We start from the raw sequence: 16546 nt of genomic DNA, 5'->3' as shown, positions 1-16546 counted from the left end.
GAGCTACTATATTTTGCGTCATGATGTATACCTTGTGTGGAGATGGTTTCAGCTGGATTTTTGATTCCTGCAGGAGCTGTGGGCGAAGAGTTTCCTCCACCATAATGACCGTCACTCCTGCTTCCACTGGCCAGGAGCTGCTTTCACATTGCTTGTAGTGTTGGGCTTGTTGTGTTGCCATGGCAAGCAGCCAAAGGGCAGGTGAGTTAGGCTGAGGGTGGGTCTCAAATCCACCTGCTTCTGGATGCTGTGAATTACTTTATCTAACACAAGCAAGTGAACTGATCGGGGTAAATATAGACCATAGATATTAGAAGTGTGACGATTCAGTTTTTTCACAATTCGATACGAATCACGATTTTGACCTCCGATTTGAATCACGTTTCACATTTTTTGTCCTCTATTTTATAACTGATGCAAATCATTGTCAATATTCTGTTAACTGTCAGCCTAGAAATGTAGAGCAATAAAAAACAAACAAATCATGTTGCCTTTGTAGTCTTTATTCAGACTCCAGTCACTCCATTGACTTTGAATGTAACTATTACCCTGTCCACACTAGGGATTTTGTACCGATACGAAACTACTTTCGTACCGCAACACCTGTCCACACTAGCAACTATACCGGTACTGTAGCGGTATAACTGTATTGGTATGAAACCCACAAATGTATGGGTTTCGTACCGGTACAGTATCGGTACTGTAGCGCTTTGCTGTAGTGTGGACAGATGAAGTGGTTCTGTATCGATACAAGTATAATGTGCATGCGCAAAATCACACACCTCAATCGATGTCTTCGCCGAATAAAATAGTGAAGAACGGAGATTCGTTTGTTTCTTTCTCAACTGCCTCGTGCGTTTTATACGATTCGACTGAATAAATGAGCACCAGAAATACAGACTGTACATTGACAACAGAAAGCACACACACGTTGTTTCATCCGCCATATTCTCGGAAGGAAGTTACTCGGTAACCACGGAAACATTTCGCGCACGCGCATTTCAACTACCGTGAAAGAAAACCGCAAACATTTCTCGGTAGTGTGGACAGATGCACTAAACTGTACCGGCATACTTTGTATCGATACAGTTATACCACTATCGTACCGGTATATATGTGAACACAGCTTATGAATGTATCACAGTTCAGTCATTTTTAGCACGTTTTCATTTTCAAACTGCAAAACACTAAGAAACAAAAAAAGCAATGAAAACTTCATGGCGTTTGTCTCAATCTTTTAAAAGACAAAAATACAGTCACTTGTGTTAAAGTGAACACCAGCTATTGAGACACAACATTCATTGTCCAGAGAGGACAGAAGGCACTGAGATTGTAAGAAATGCCGCCAAACTGGGCTTTTAAAAGCCGGTGGCTTCAGGAATTCCGAGTCGTCTGCCATGTTGTTCACGAAGCAACGTGTGATCTCGCGAGATTGCTATAGCAACCACAAACATATCTGCGCTAACGTACAGCTGTGGATACCAAATTGAATTTTTAATATCAAAATTATGCCATTTGTCAATTAGTTATGCATCAAGGGTTATTGGGATGAAATTAGGTATTGTTAGTGAATCGTCAGTGACTCGTGATTCATTACATTTTGATCAATTTTTGAATCGCGGATTGAAATAGATCGGGGATTGATTAATCATCACATCTCCTAATTCTTAGGTTTTACATGACGTCACATCCGCCTCATTAGTTATTCAAAACTTTAGCTAGTGGTCTACCAAAGTTCAGTTGACAAAGCGTTTATATGAAGAAGCTGCATTGCTCGCATGAAAAATGTCCTACGTTTGCGTTGTTTTAGGTTGTTTGAATCAATCAAACCATGAAACTGATAAAAGTTTCTTCAGGGTTCCCCGTGAACTAATAAAAAAGGGTGAATGAACACAGGACTTTACAAAAAGACGTTGAGAAAGGTGGCTTTTGAACCTCTCACTGAAATTGAAGGGAGCCGAGTCGAAGTATGCTCGAGTTTGCAGTGATCACTTGATGAAAGGTTTGTACCTCCCTCTCAGCTATGACGTTGGTGTTTTCCAAGTACTTCCCTTGCTATGTGTCGTTATTTTACGCTACTTTTTTTAGTCACGAAGTGCTAAAGTCCCCAGCTGTTTCTTTGTTTACTCCTCACAAAGTCCATATACATGAAGGTCGCAACAAAATTCTTTACCCAGCCATACAGTTACAATGCGCCGTGATCACTTCTCCGTCTTGTTTAACTAAGATCCGGGTCTTTAAAGAGGTTTCTGATGATCTTTGTGAATGATTTACCTGAGAGATAAGAGCCAACACAAGTGAGAATCAAGCCAACTGTTGTTTGTTTACACTTCAGCTTGCAGCGCTTCGTTGTAAAGACGTGAATGAAAAGCTTAAAAAAACCACACACGGGCAAAAACAATACAGGATTCATTCGGCAGCGACTTGATACCGAGGTCCTTTACCCAGCCACATACAAAAAAGTTGTAAGCCTCCATACTCTTCCACGCTTTCATCTGCGTTGCGGTGTAGAAGGACGTCTGCAACACCAGATAGTTCGAGTTGTCGGGGAAGTTGACTGAAGGGTAGTTTTCGAGATTGTATGACAAATCCTTCTTTCCCAGACTGTAGGGGTTGATTCCACTGCACATAGCAATCTTCTGAATATATCTAAAGCGAGCAGTGGCTTCTAGATTACGAACATACTCTGATAAGTTTTCGCTAATTGTTTGCGCTACGGCAGCCGTTTTGGTTTGCTAGACCACCAGCTGTTTTACCGGAAGTGAAATCGCTAAGAAAAGTCATGTGACTGAAACCCAAGAATAGATACGGGCACCCAGTTTTTGTAGGAAACCTTACATCATGTTAACTGTAAACCAACCAGTTTTAATTGTGTTTTATAGCAGTACACTAACTTCTGGATTACTGACTGCTGGCACAGATGTTTGAAACATAGCGAAAAATAAAACCTCCACGTTTATATTATACTTTTCAAATGTTCAAGAAGTAGTGGTATGTGTTCTGTAGATATTGAATTGAGAGGCTATTCTGCTACTGCAGTTGAAATATTATTGGATTAACATATTTTTGTGTGATTTGATTTATTTATTTTCACTTTTTTGCTAGAAGTAAGTGAGTCCAATATCTCAAAGTGAAGATACGATCGTTAATACGCCATAGTAGTCTTATAGTGTGGTCCGTTAGATTTATTTGGTGAAATGAGTTTGGTCGGTATTTTATATCAATGTCTTGATTTGAAGAGTCACTATTTCGAACTGATTAAATATCTCCTCTGCTTCAAAACACACTTAATTGTGTCCATGTGGACATTTGAAATTGCTTTGTGGAATGAAGGGATGAATGAGTGTGCTTTAGGATTCTCCAGTAGGAGCAAAGGGTTGATTTGAGACACCTGAATTAAAAAGCAATAAAATATTCTTTAAAAAGAACAAACCTGATTTGATACCCGGTTGCTTTCATATAACTCTCCGTCCTCTGTGTGATCAGCGAAGGCATAGAATTGGTGAATGCAGGAGCGTTATTTCTCCTGCTGCTCCTCAACCTCATCCTTATTGGCCGTCAGCAGAGACGGAAGAAGAGCGAGATGTTGCGGCGACTGAAATCCATCATTTCAGATCTGCATAGTGAGTAGTTTTAATGTATTCTAGCAGTAATGGCTTGTGCAGAGTCTGCAGGTTTTCTATATTATATGACCATCGATAGGTTTTAAGGAATAACCTGGAAACATTTCCAAAACTGACATTTTGACTTTTTTAACACAATCTTATTAGATCACTTGGAAGGGAGTGGAGGACAGCCAGTCAGATGGGCCTCTTCTCGATACCCTGACTTGTACACACCTTCCTCACCATCCTGGTCTCTGCACTGGACATACCGTGATGAGCAGTTGGTGAATCTGCCCGTCAGTCTGTTGGTGGAAGGTGATGTCATTGCTCTCAGGCCAGGCCAGGAAGCATTCGTCTCTCTTAGAGGCATTAAGGTAATTTTGTCTTCCTGTGGTTTGAGGGGTTTTTTTGTTTTTTGTTTTTTCTCATGTGTGTTAGCTGATTTGATCTAATGACATTGCACTATGCACCACCCAGGAGACATGTTTGTTGTATGACCTTTCCTGCCTCTCTCACTTTGACCTGCCGATTACTAGGATGATGAACACATTGTGCTGGAACCCGGAGATCTGTTTCCACCATTCTCCCCCCCTCCCTCCCCTCGAGGAAATAATAGAAAAGGACCACACAGTCCCCAGCAGCATCGCCTCTTCAGGGTGGTGCACACACCCATTCTTGACAATATCAGGTAATTCCCAAGGATTAGTGTGCTGCTAAAATATGACTATATCTCATATTAGTGATTTTCTAATAAATGTTGGCACATATTAAAGGAGAACTGAAGTCATTTTTAAACTTGCTTTATTTCTTAATTAACGTGTTATTCAATTACATTTTCGGTTTTAGTAACCTTATATCGTGACTCGTATTGGCAACTAATTGCAATTAAATATGATACTTATCGGCCTATTCGGTTTTTAGCCGTGTTGAATTTAGTTCGTTTGGTCCACGGCAGGCGTCGCTTATCCACGCGATCTTCACAAGACTTGTGCGAGACTTCGAAACATGAAGTGTCAGCCAGGTGTCCGTGCCGCCATTTTGAAAACTGTTTTCCAAATTAAATATTGCACAAAAACGAGTTTAAATGACGATTACTGCCTACTTTTTTCAAACTTTCCTGATTGCTATCGAAACAAACAAAACTTCCTGCTTGATTACATCAGCATTCAAAAGAGGGCGCGCGCGTCTTTTGATAACGTTGGCAGATGTCGGTCGCTTTGATTTCCGCTGTACGTTTTACTTCCGTCCTACGATGTCTCGCACAGGTCTCAACGAATCTCGTTTACGGCCATTGCTTTGACATATGGATTGATATATTACAGAGCATATTTCAAACACTCATAACTTGCTATAGCAGTGACAAAATAGCGATCAAACATGCATTCCTATATTTAATAAAATGAGATAAATAGAATTTTGATGATTAAAAAATTTGCCTTCGGTTCTCCTTTAAAATGATTATTTTGCAGTGTATATAGCATTTTGTATTTCAGTAAAGGTTTTATATATGTGTGTGTGTGTGTGTGTGTGTGTGTGTGTGTGTGTGTGTGTGTGTGTGTGTGAGAGAGAGATTGTCTTTCGGAAATATTATTAAGTGTCGGTGCATACTGAAAACTAGCTCTAGATCATGTTGCACTTGAGGAGAGCATGTAGTCAGACTGCATACAGTGGGCATGCACAATGAGGCTATATGAGTTTTGTGGTCTGACACAACCACCGCCTCTCTCCCCCGACAGGAACAGTCTTGATCTCGCGCTCTCACGACCAGTCACAGCTCTTGATAATGAACGCTTCACAGTGCAGTCCCTTATAGCAAAGTTTGCCTGCCCTGCTGTGCTAGTATGTCAAAGAATCTTCTAGAAATCCATTAATATATGCTTTTCATATTTTCCTAAAAGTCACGGCCTTTTTTTTTTTTTTTTTTGTCTTTTTCCTCCCACACAAGATGGCATTTTTTACTGTGAATACAATTCGCTATTTTTGTGACGCTCCCGGCCTAACACCAGGGCGATTCAACTTCTTTCAGCTACAGGTAAAACTCTAGATGAGATTATAAAGAGGCTTCTCCGTTATGGTAGTATGTGTTGGTGTGCTGATTTTTGTTGCATTTTCTCTTCCTGTGGCATGTAGATGATGGGAGTGCTGCCCATTCTACCTCTTCTGTTTCCTGTCATGTGGGTTCTGGTCATTGCTTATGGAGAAGCACGAGTATTAGCAGAATTCAGCCGCAACTCTCCAACAGGCCTGGTGAGCCCACTTTATCGCTGTAATTCACTAACCTCTTGATCTGTACACCTTAAAGCCTCTCTCAGCATGCTCACAACACTCTGTGATACAAAGAACTTCAACATGATACCGTCACTTAATAAGCATTAACCAAGAGTATGTTTACTGTATATTCAGTTGTTTGGCTGTGTCAGATATAGAACAGTTATTCCATGAAATCAAGTCGTACATGAGCTGATAGCCGACGAGGCATGTAGCGCCGAGTTGGCTATAAGCCATGTACAATGAGATTCTATCCACGTTCACTGAATTTTGAGAAACGGAGCATTATGTTTATTTTTTGCAAACTCAATAAATAAAAACTTTATACAAAACGTCAGACAAAATCATTTCTGCTTTGAATGTAAACAAACTGGTGAAATGACTAACAATTTGTGAAAAATGCGATAATAATAATTCTTCAAAAATAAAAAAAGATATGTTCTTACCATCAAATGCAATTATTCCATATTTTGTGGGTTTTGTTTTGTCTTTTTAATCCCCCGCTAGCCGAAAGGCCCGAAGGGGGATTGTCATGCCAATGTCTGTCTGTCTGTCTGTCCGTCCGTCCGTCCCGGGAAGCTTCTGAAATCAACTCTCTCAATTTTTGGAGCAATTTCACAAAACTTGACAGGATTCTTTGTTATATGTTAGTAATACGCATATTGCAGTTTCATTCAGTTTAGTCGCATTTTACCAGAGTTATGGCATAGTTGCCAACGGGGGATATTGTGCTCTCAGAGCACTCTTGGGGTTTTTTTTGTTTTGTTTTTTTTGGGGGGTGGGGGGTTTGTTTTCGAGTAGAGTTTTTATTTCATCCTCGGCTGGTTCAGCAACACGCTCTGCCATTTTGCTTTTCTCTACTCATGGTATACGAGCTGATATCCTAGTAGTAGAGTAGCCAATCAGAGTGTGCGATTACTCATATCCAGTGAATGTGGATAGAATAAAACAGCTACTCAATCTCATCGTACATGGTTCATCGCCAACTTGGTGTCACAGGCCTCGTTGGCTATCAGCTCATGTACGACTTGATTTCGTGGAATAACTGTTAATTATACGCTCTATGGCCAAAAGTGTGTAGGCACCTGACCGTCACACCCATATGTTGTCCTTCCCCAAACTGCTGCTACAATGTCGAAAGCATGCAATTGCATAGAACGCTTTTGTATGTTTTAGCATTAAGATTTCCCATCACTGGAACTAAGAGGCCTAAACCTGTTCCAGCATGACAGTATTTTGTGCATAAAGCGAGGTCCAGGAAGACACGGTTTGCCAAGTTTGGAGTGGAAGAACTCGAGTGTCCTGCACAGAGCTGTGACTTCAACTCCACTGAACATCTTTGGGATGGACTGGAACACTGACTGCTTCCCAAGCCTCCTCATCTGACATCAGTGCATGGCCTCACTAATGTGCTTGTGGCTGAATGAGCAAATCCCCAAAGCCACACTCCAAAATCTAGTGGAAAACCTTCCCAGAAGAATGAAGGATAAACTTAACAGAAATGTCAGGACTAAATCTTGAATGGGATTTTCAACAAGCCTATATGTTGTGGAATGGATGGGTGTCCACAAACTTTTGGCCATATAGTGTATGAAAATGAATGACAGTGGCATCTCCTCGCAACATAAACAACCATGTAAGAGTGCTGGTGGGTAGGAGTTATAAAAAGCAGAGCTTCCACAGCACCTGTGTTTTTATACAAATCATGAGTCAAATAATATCGCTGTTATTTGACTTGGAAAAAAATAAAAACCACTCTGCTAAAAAGTGCATCGTTGTTTTTCTTAATCGCCAGCAGAAGACTAACCACAGAAACCATAGCTAATAATAAGAAGCAGATTGTGAAAGTAAGTTGACAGCGGCTTTAACGTTTCCTCCTCATAAATCTGATGTTCTAGCTCCTCATTAACGCAGCCCCTGTATGATGTGTGTAGCATGTGTATTAACCATGCTGGATGTGAGTTGATGAGTTCAGCTTGGGGGCGCACTAGAAAGGTTTATCAAGTTCTTTGAGAGTAAAGGTGAGCGACTACATACGCTGGTGCTTCCAGGCAGGATTTAATCCACCTCTTCTCTCGTCCCAGCTGGCTAAGTTCTCTGAGGACACTCTAAGCAGCTACACGGAAGTGGTGTCCTCTCAGGTACATCCTCTGTATTCCTCCTTCTCCCCCTGTCCTTTCATTCCCCCGCTCTGGATAGAACATCACCACCACCACCACCAGCAGCATCATCTATTTTTTTTTTCCTTTACTCACCATTGCTTATGGATTTACACAGAAATACTGGGTTACCATATTTTCTGGACTATAAGAGACACTTTGGTCCCAAACCAGGTGCTTTGACTTGTGCAGTGATTAGAAGTGAAGGAAATTTGATTCAATTACAAAAACTAACCCCAAAAATACTTATTGAATTAAACTTGTAAGGCTATAAGATTTGAACTTAGTGTTTTACAGTAAGCATGTACGACCAGAACGTGTTGTTCTTATTGTCTTTAATCGAACGACAAAGCAATAATTTACCTTTAGTAGCAGAGATTAGTGTTACCATAGCAACAGTGATCCGACAGACAAACGCTAACTCCAACGTGTCCGAAATTCAGCTGCCAGAGTTGTAGCACGACCTCAACATGGTGAAGACGTCACCAATGTCTTGAAGAGGCTACACTGGCTGCCAATTAATGCCCGCATCGAGTAGAAGTTACTGGTCTACCAATCATTCCATGAACTCGCTCTGACGTACTTGGAGGAACTGTTGCGCGTATATTCTGAGGTCAGATCAGAAGAAGCTCCTAGCTGCTCCAAGGACCAACACCAAAAGTTATGGTGATGGAGCATTTTCATCAGCTGGATCAAGACTGTGGAATAAGCTCCCACGGTCACTTCGTAAAGATGACTCTTATGAAACCTTCAAGACTGGTCTGAAGATATTACCTTTTGAACAATATTATTAATTATGAAAACGTTTTTAATGATTTGAATAATCTTCGTTTTGCTTCATTTGCTTTCATAAATTTTTAATACATGTAAAGACTAATATACGTGTTTTTATTGTTAATTTATTTGTTCATATCATTATTTTTATTGTTGGAGCATTGAGACTGTGAACTGCTTTGAAATAAATTATTCTTATGAATTATTAAGTGAATTTCATTAAAGGCCTCAGCTCAGGAAACAATATAGCACTGCACTACGGCAGCTTTAACAGGACTAAAAATAAACTATACTGCACCAATGGAGGTTTTTTAAAAGTAGATGGCTTTTTGATTTCATAAAACCAGCAAATTTAGTTCCCTCTGAAATTTGGTCATTGTGATATACGTTTATTTCTTTGATATCTAAAAAAAAAAACATGCCATTCTGTGGCTGGGAAGTTATTTAATTTGAGGGGATTCCCAAGCAAATAATGTGCATGAAATCACTCGCTTCGCACAGTCAAACAGACAGAGGAAGTCCGGTGTGCGCATGCGCAGGTTTACCTTTCGGCGTCGGCATCTTCTTTTGGGTTTTACGGCAGCTGGCATCCACAGTGTTGCATTACTGCCATCTACAGGTTTACCTTGACCGTGGACTGACAGTTACATCATTCTGTCGCTAAATAAACAGCTAATCACACTGAGGTGCTCGCTGACCACCGATATTTATTAGTTTGGTCCTGCGTTTCCTTTCCTTCGCAATATAACGTCTTTTCTTCTTATGTCTTAGTTGGTCTTCCACGTTTCATTCACATCCTCCATTTTCCTCTCCTGTTTCAAGTTTGTATCCCACAATGCCTTGCGCAAACAGGGAAAGCCCACCACGTGATGCATGACGTAGTATCTTGTATTGCGTCACGGTGAAGCAAGAAATAATAGCGGAGAATTTAGGGCCACATGGCCCTAAATTCATTAATTGTTCTATTTTTTAAAAATAATAATAAAATTCAAATTCAGTAGCTTTTGGTCCATTAAACAAAAATAACTGGGTGTCAGGGAAAATTCTTTTTATGACCCAAACCTGAAAAATCTGAAAGTCAGTCTACCTTTAAACAAAAGATCATGTAAAAAAAAAAATCCTGTTTATTAGTACAATATGTACAGCAAAGCAACATATGTATTCATTTTGTTCCTCCAAGCAGGTTGAATGTCGATGGGGTTTGTCTTAAGTTCCAGAATGATTTATTTTCTGGAAAATATGGTAATCTTACACTGGTATTTGTTCCTTTTTTTAATTTTTTATTTTTTTTGTTGCTTGTGTAATGTTTATCTTTCCATCTTGCTCAATTGGTATTGCTGTACTAAGAGCCAAAGTTTCATTAAGTGAGTTTTGTTGATTTGATTTATTTTATATTAGCTTGTAGTTCTGACACTCATGCAGGTCCTGCATCAGTCACTTGCAAACTCTGCATGTTTTTTTTTGTTCTGTTCTCACTACTGCCTGTACTTCCTGACATGGCAGCATGGGAATGAGCTCTCTGTCATCACATCACCTTGAGTTGATGTAAATTCATGTGAGTCTTTGCATGAAGCTTTTTTTAATCCGAAAAGTTCTGCTGATGGTATAAATGCATGAATAGATAGATGGTCTTGCTTGTACACTTTCAGTAGTGTCTTGTTTGTTTGGGATTTTCAGTTCATTCTTTCATGCTCTTGATGAGGGCGCTTTCTTTTGATATGTATACATTGTTCACTTTGCATGAAACACACAAGTGATGTGAACAGTCTTAAGTATACATCTGTTAGGTATGCAGTGTGAGGTTGTTTTGTATGTAAAATATCATGTTTTAAGTTGTTTAAAAACTTGTCATGCTTTTACATTCATGAACTTGTTTTAGTGAAGCTGCTGTCCACCTTGTGAACTCTGCTTGAGGCTTCTGTCAAGTTTTCCTTGAAAAAAATATTCCAGTTTAATCAGTTAAAATCTCTAAAAACTGACCTACAAAAATTGAGTGGTTATGTTGTGTGCCATTAAACAGTCTGGAATCAGTAGTCAGAGAGCAGCGTCAGAGTTGCAGGGTATGCACTGACATCACTTTCCCACTGGAAAACACCCCCCTAATCGGATTGAGTGGCATAACTCGTTGCAGCATGCCTGCCTTTAGTTGGGGAAACTGTGACACTAGGAGTAAAACTAACACTGTTGTAGTCGAGTCACTAAACCTCGAGTCCGAGTCCAGTCTCGTGTCCCCAGTGTTCAAGTCCAAGTCATTGAAGAAAATTTCAAGTCAAGTCCGAGAACAAGACTCCAACCGCACCATTTAACAGTGGCTGTTGCTGCCTTTATGTGAAACCGTCTCTGCTACTGTGTTGGACTAATGTTACTGCTTGACTGCCCCATTTAATTAATAGGCTACAGATAAAAAGCTTGTTCATCGCTCAGCAAGCCCCACCCACCATCAACAGAGCAATGAATGTGGCGTCACTTACTTCAATGGGTGGAGTCTTGCCAAAGGACGATTGAAGTTCGAGGTTGTCCCTGTCGTCTCCTCGATAGTTCTTCTACATATGGAGCACACAGCAGTGCGTTTTTTTTCCACTGCACGAGAAGTCTGTATAAGCAAAGCTGACCATTCTAGAGGCATTCTCTCCAGGCATTTTAGCGCCATTAACGTTAGTTTGTTCCTGAACTTGACGTATGAACAAAATTAGTATAATTAGATATCTTATACCAAATTATTATGGCATGATACCAAAAAAAGAAAAAAAATCAGAATCTTCATCTTCAATTTACAAGTCCGAATGCAGTTAATGTACGAGTCCGAGTCATCAGTGCTCAAGTCCATGTCAAGTCATGAGTCCTTAAAATTAGGGCACGAGTTGGACTCGAGTACTACAAGCAAGGGTGGAGCCAAGGGGTGGCCAGTGGTGGCCAAGGCCACCCTAAATTAATCTCTGGCCACCCCTCCAGCCACCTCCAACACCACTTTGTCGGCAACATTTTTGCCGAACGATGTCTGAACGCAGTTGTTCCCATACGGACGCAATTCAACAGCGCGCACTCAAACCAGTAGTTCTCCACCCAAACAGTAGGTGGCGGTAATACACTCAACTTGAATGTCAACCACCACCAACACAATTACAGAAGAACAAGTAGCTGTCTATAGATGACTTGCAACCACGTGATCAAAATGTGCTACTTCATGAGCGTCCGCCATGATGGTGGCTATACAAAGCAACTAGGATGGCAGCTGCTGAAAGCGTGTCTGTAAACAATGCTGAATTTTCTCAGTTTTACCACGATTTGAACGATCGAGCGAAGATTCGATACAAAGAGAAGATAGATATGTGGTTTTGACTGATATTATTATTTAAAAAAGTCAGACTTTTCTGAAGATAAGACACTTCTACTGACCATCGAGTATAAATACAAGTCATTTCATCCAAAGCCTTTTTCATACACACTACCAATTATTTTATATTTCAGGTTTGTTTGAAAAAAGGAGGAATTCTCAATGGAAGCAAAACACATTTTTGTAAAGCAAATGAGTGCCATAGTATGGATAATGTTAAATCTTCAGGTGCGGAGCAGCGCTCTCATGGGGGCTTTGTTTGCGAATCCCAGGCTGAGGCATGGTCCTACCAACCCGAGACCATGCTTTTTCCAAGGGGGAGGCTTAGAGGGAGGTGCCTGTAAAATTTGGCTTCGCTGCGAGCTCCATTGGCCAAGTTATTAATTTTTAAAGCTGGCTGGATCATGTTAAATCTTTAGGCGCGGAACAGCGCTCTCGCGGGGCTTTCGTTCGCAAACACCGGAATACCTAATAATTGATAGTGTGTATGAAAAAGGCTTTGGATGAAATGTCTTAACTATTGAACGAAATGGTCGTTGGATGAAGTGTCCTGATCCCCTCATCTCCTTTCCGTACTAAGCCTCAGATGCCCCTTTACCACTACCAACGCGGCTGAGTTGGGCTGAGCCGTGCCGTGCTGAGTTGGGCTGAGTCGAGCTGAGTGGGGCTGTTGGAGTTGCATTTCAACTACAACCGTGCTGAACCGTGCTGGCTGGAAGTGGATGGACACATTGGGTGGAGTTAGCGAAAGTGGATGGACGTCACGTGATGTCGTTAGGCGGCGCAAACAGTGACATCAGTGACCTTTTAAGCGGTAGTCTCACGACCCGGATAGTAAACAATAAACATGGAGTCGTTAGTGTTGCTGGTCTTGGTGCTGTGGTTTGTTGTCACTGACAACGCCAACAGATACTGGCAAGAGCGTATAGATGAGGCGAGGCGCATAAGGCTTCAGAAATTCTCGTAATTCTTCTTCTTCCGGGTTTACGGTGTTTACAGATCCCAGCGTGCTCGCGGGGCGTGTGTGGGCATGTGAGGACACTCCTCCTCACCAATCAGTGCACAGGGGAGTGTCTGCTCACGCCCCTAGCCCCACTCGGCTCGGTTTGGCTCGCTTCAGCCCCACTCCAAAACCGTGCGAGTTTTGGGGGCTGAGCAGGGCTGAAGCGAGCTGAGTCGTGCTGTTCTGAGGTAGTTGAAACGCGAGCCGTGTCGGGCTGAAGTGAGCTGAAGCGAGCTGAAGTGAGCTGAAAAAGGGTAGTGGAAAAGGGCCAAGAGTTTCCTCTTTCCAAATCACAGACAGAATTCTAAAATATCGGAACGTAGTGTGTGTACATTCTTTAATTATTGTGTGAGCTTTATCACCAATTAAAAAGGCACAATTTTCACAACTGTAAGTTTTTGTTTTTTTTTTAAATCAGCTTAGTAAGACTTTAAAAAGCTTATTATGCAGGTCTTCATGATGTAATTCTACATGGCAGTCACTGCCTGCCCAAATTAATGAATGAGTGACCAAGAAACACCACTAGACCTACAGCGACTTGCCACACAGAAAAATAACAACAAGAAGATATCAGTTTATGTGCCACCCCTGTGTGAACAGTGGTCTCAGTCTGGCCACCCCTAGAAAAATTGTTTGGCTCCGCCACTGACTACAAGCCTGAAAACTAATGACTATCTGCTTCAATTAAAGGATTCAACAGTGATCCTTACAATTTACCGAAGAACCAGTGGTCCACGGGCATTGACGTAGCCAGGAATCGGGGTTCCTGCTGTTTTTATTTATATATATATATATATATATATATATATATATATATATATATATATATATGAATTCCATGCTGGGGGAAATACACAACGCAATGCCTGAAAGCATTCAAAAGCTTTGACACTTGGTCAAACACCAAGGTGGGATCTGTTGGAGAAATTAAAAGGACAATAACTGTAATGTATATTCTGGTTGTATGTGGACAGATTTGCCCCTTTTTTTTTTTTTTTTTTTTTATTGCAACTTTTAGTTGGGAAACTCTAAGCTAGCTAGGCCTACTTTTGTTCGTAGCTAACACCACCACTCACAAATGTTATATATAAATGAAAGATGCTAAATATTTAATTGATGAGTATTTAATATAGTATATAACTTGAAGTATGATTTCACCGTAAACACCAACATATCCAACACAAAATGGCAGCCGTCCACAAATCCACATTTCGGTCCCAGGATTCCAGTTGTTCCTGCGAATTGCAGTGATCCATTTGCTTCTTTTTTTCTATAGCTCTGATTTTTTGTTAAATCTGTTTGTATAGTCAGTTGAACAACAGCTCTTTCCCCCTTTTAAGTGTGTCCGTGCGTGTGTGTTTTCTCATGACATTTCAGCTGAACACTGAAGCTGCCACTCAGTAAGTTGGTCTTTCTGCCACTCAGTGGGTGTAACCGCTGTGACTTCCGCTAACTGTGTCACGTGCATACCCTTTATAGCAACTTTTTTTTTTGTAGCATCTACAATCAGTTATAAAACATTCATTCAGTCATTCGTCTTCAGTAACTGCTTCATCCTGGTCAGACACTGGATGCCAATCCAACACAGGGCAACGTACACACACATTCACACACTTAGTGTCTTGCAAAAGTATTCATCCCCCTTGGTGTTTGTCCTGTTTTGTCGCATTAAAAGCTGGAATTAAAATGGACTTTTGAGGGGTTAGCACCATTTGATTTACACAACATGCCTACAACTTTAAAGGTGAAAATTGTTGTTTTATTGTGGCACAAACAATAAGATGAAAAAACAGGAATCTGGAGTGTGCATAGGTGTTCACCCCCTTTCGTATGAAACCCCTAAATAAGAGCTGGTCCAACCAATTCACTTCATAAGTCACATAATCGATTAAGATCCACCTGTGTGCAATCAAAGTGTCACATGATGTCTGTATAAATGAACCTGTTCTGGAAGGACCCTGACTCTGCTACACTACTAAGCAAGCAACATGAAAACCAAGGAGCCTCCAAACAGGTCAGAGACAAAGTTGTGGAGAAGTATAGATCAGGGTTGGGTTATAAAAAAATATCCCAAACTTTGAATATCCCAGGGAGCACCATTGAATCCATTACAGCAAAATGGAAAGAATATGTCACCACTACAAACCTGACAAGAGAAGGCCGCTCACCAAAACTCACAGACCAGGCAAGGAGGGCATTAATCAGAGATGCAACAAAGACACCAAAGATAACACTGAAGGAGCTGCAGAGATCCACAGTGGAGATGGGAGTATCTGTCCATAGGACCACTTTAAGCCGTACACTCCACAGAGAGGGGCTTTATGGAAGAGTGGCCAGAAAAAAAGCCATTGCTTAAGAAAAAACACATTTTGAGTTTGCCCAACAGCATGTGGCAGACTCCCCAAACACATGGAAAAAGATTCTTTAGTTAAATGAGACTAAAATTGATCTTTTTGGCCATCATGAGAAATGCCATGTGTGGCACAAACCCAACACCCTGAGAACACCATCCCTACAGTGAAGCATGGTGGTGGCAGCATCATGCTGTGGCGATATTTTTCATCTGCAGGGACAGGAAAACTGGTCAGGACTGAAGGAAAGATGGAGGGCACTAAATACAGGACAATTCTGGAGGAAAACCTGTTTGAGTCGGCCAGAGGTTTGAGATGAAGGGTCACATTCCAGCAGGACAATGACCCTAAACATACTGCTAAAGCTACACTGGAGGGGTTTAAAGGGAAACATTTAAATGTCTTGGAATGGCCTAATCAAAGCCCAGACCTCAATCCAATTGAGAATCTCTGACATAACTTGAAGATTGCTGTACACCAACGCAACCCATCTAACCTGAAGGAGTTGGAGCAATTTTGCCTTGAGGAATGGGCAAAAATCCCAGTGACTAGATGTGCTAAGCTAATAGAGACATACCCCAAGAGACTTGCAGCTGTAATTGCAGCAAAAGATGGCTGTACAAAGTATTGACTTTGGTGGGGATGAATACCTATGCACACTCCAGATTTTTTTTTTTCATCTTATTGTTTGTGTCACAATAAAAAACAACAATTTTCACCTTTAAAGTTGTAGGCATGTTGTGTAAATCAAATCGTGCTAACCCCCCAAAAATCCATTTTAATTCCAGCTTGTAATGCGACAGGACAGACACCAAGGGGGATGAATACTTTTGCAAGACACTGTATTCACACCTAGAGGAAGTTTTGTATAAGCAGTCCACCTACCAGCATGTTTTTGGGAGGAAACCAGAGAACACGGAGGAAACCCAAACAGACGCGGGGAGAGCAAGAGAAACAGGAACCCGAGCTCAGGATCGAACTGAAGACTCTGGAAGTGTGAGGTGGCAACCTTTTAAAACGACTTTTGAAAATATATTTATATGTTTATAGTT

The 16546-nt window shown here is 41.0% G+C and overlaps 1 protein-coding gene across 3 annotated transcripts in view; it reads left to right on the top strand.

Annotated features, from left to right (window-relative positions):
* Positions 1-16546, top strand: part of tmem94 (transmembrane protein 94) — a 78251-nt gene that overhangs the window by 21224 nt on the left and 40481 nt on the right. For 2 of the 3 annotated variants that reach the window (XM_060940191.1, XM_060940193.1), the window contains exons 4-11: positions 74-201; positions 3487-3623; positions 3771-3979; positions 4142-4293; positions 5342-5444; positions 5551-5637; positions 5736-5852; positions 7958-8014. In XM_060940191.1, the coding sequence (XP_060796174.1) occupies positions 74-201; positions 3487-3623; positions 3771-3979; positions 4142-4293; positions 5342-5444; positions 5551-5637; positions 5736-5852; positions 7958-8014 (990 nt within the window). The remainder of the gene's footprint in view (positions 1-73; positions 202-3486; positions 3624-3770; positions 3980-4141; positions 4294-5341; positions 5445-5550; positions 5638-5735; positions 5853-7957; positions 8015-16546) is intronic. The other variant, XM_060940192.1, reaches the window with a different exon arrangement.

The sequence above is a fragment of the Neoarius graeffei genome, chromosome 14, assembly GCF_027579695.1.
Source record: "Neoarius graeffei isolate fNeoGra1 chromosome 14, fNeoGra1.pri, whole genome shotgun sequence".
Taxonomy (NCBI): Eukaryota; Metazoa; Chordata; class Actinopteri; order Siluriformes; family Ariidae; genus Neoarius; species Neoarius graeffei.
The sequence above is the reverse complement of the archived record's forward strand: the minus strand, read 5'-3'. Positions and strand labels throughout refer to the sequence as shown.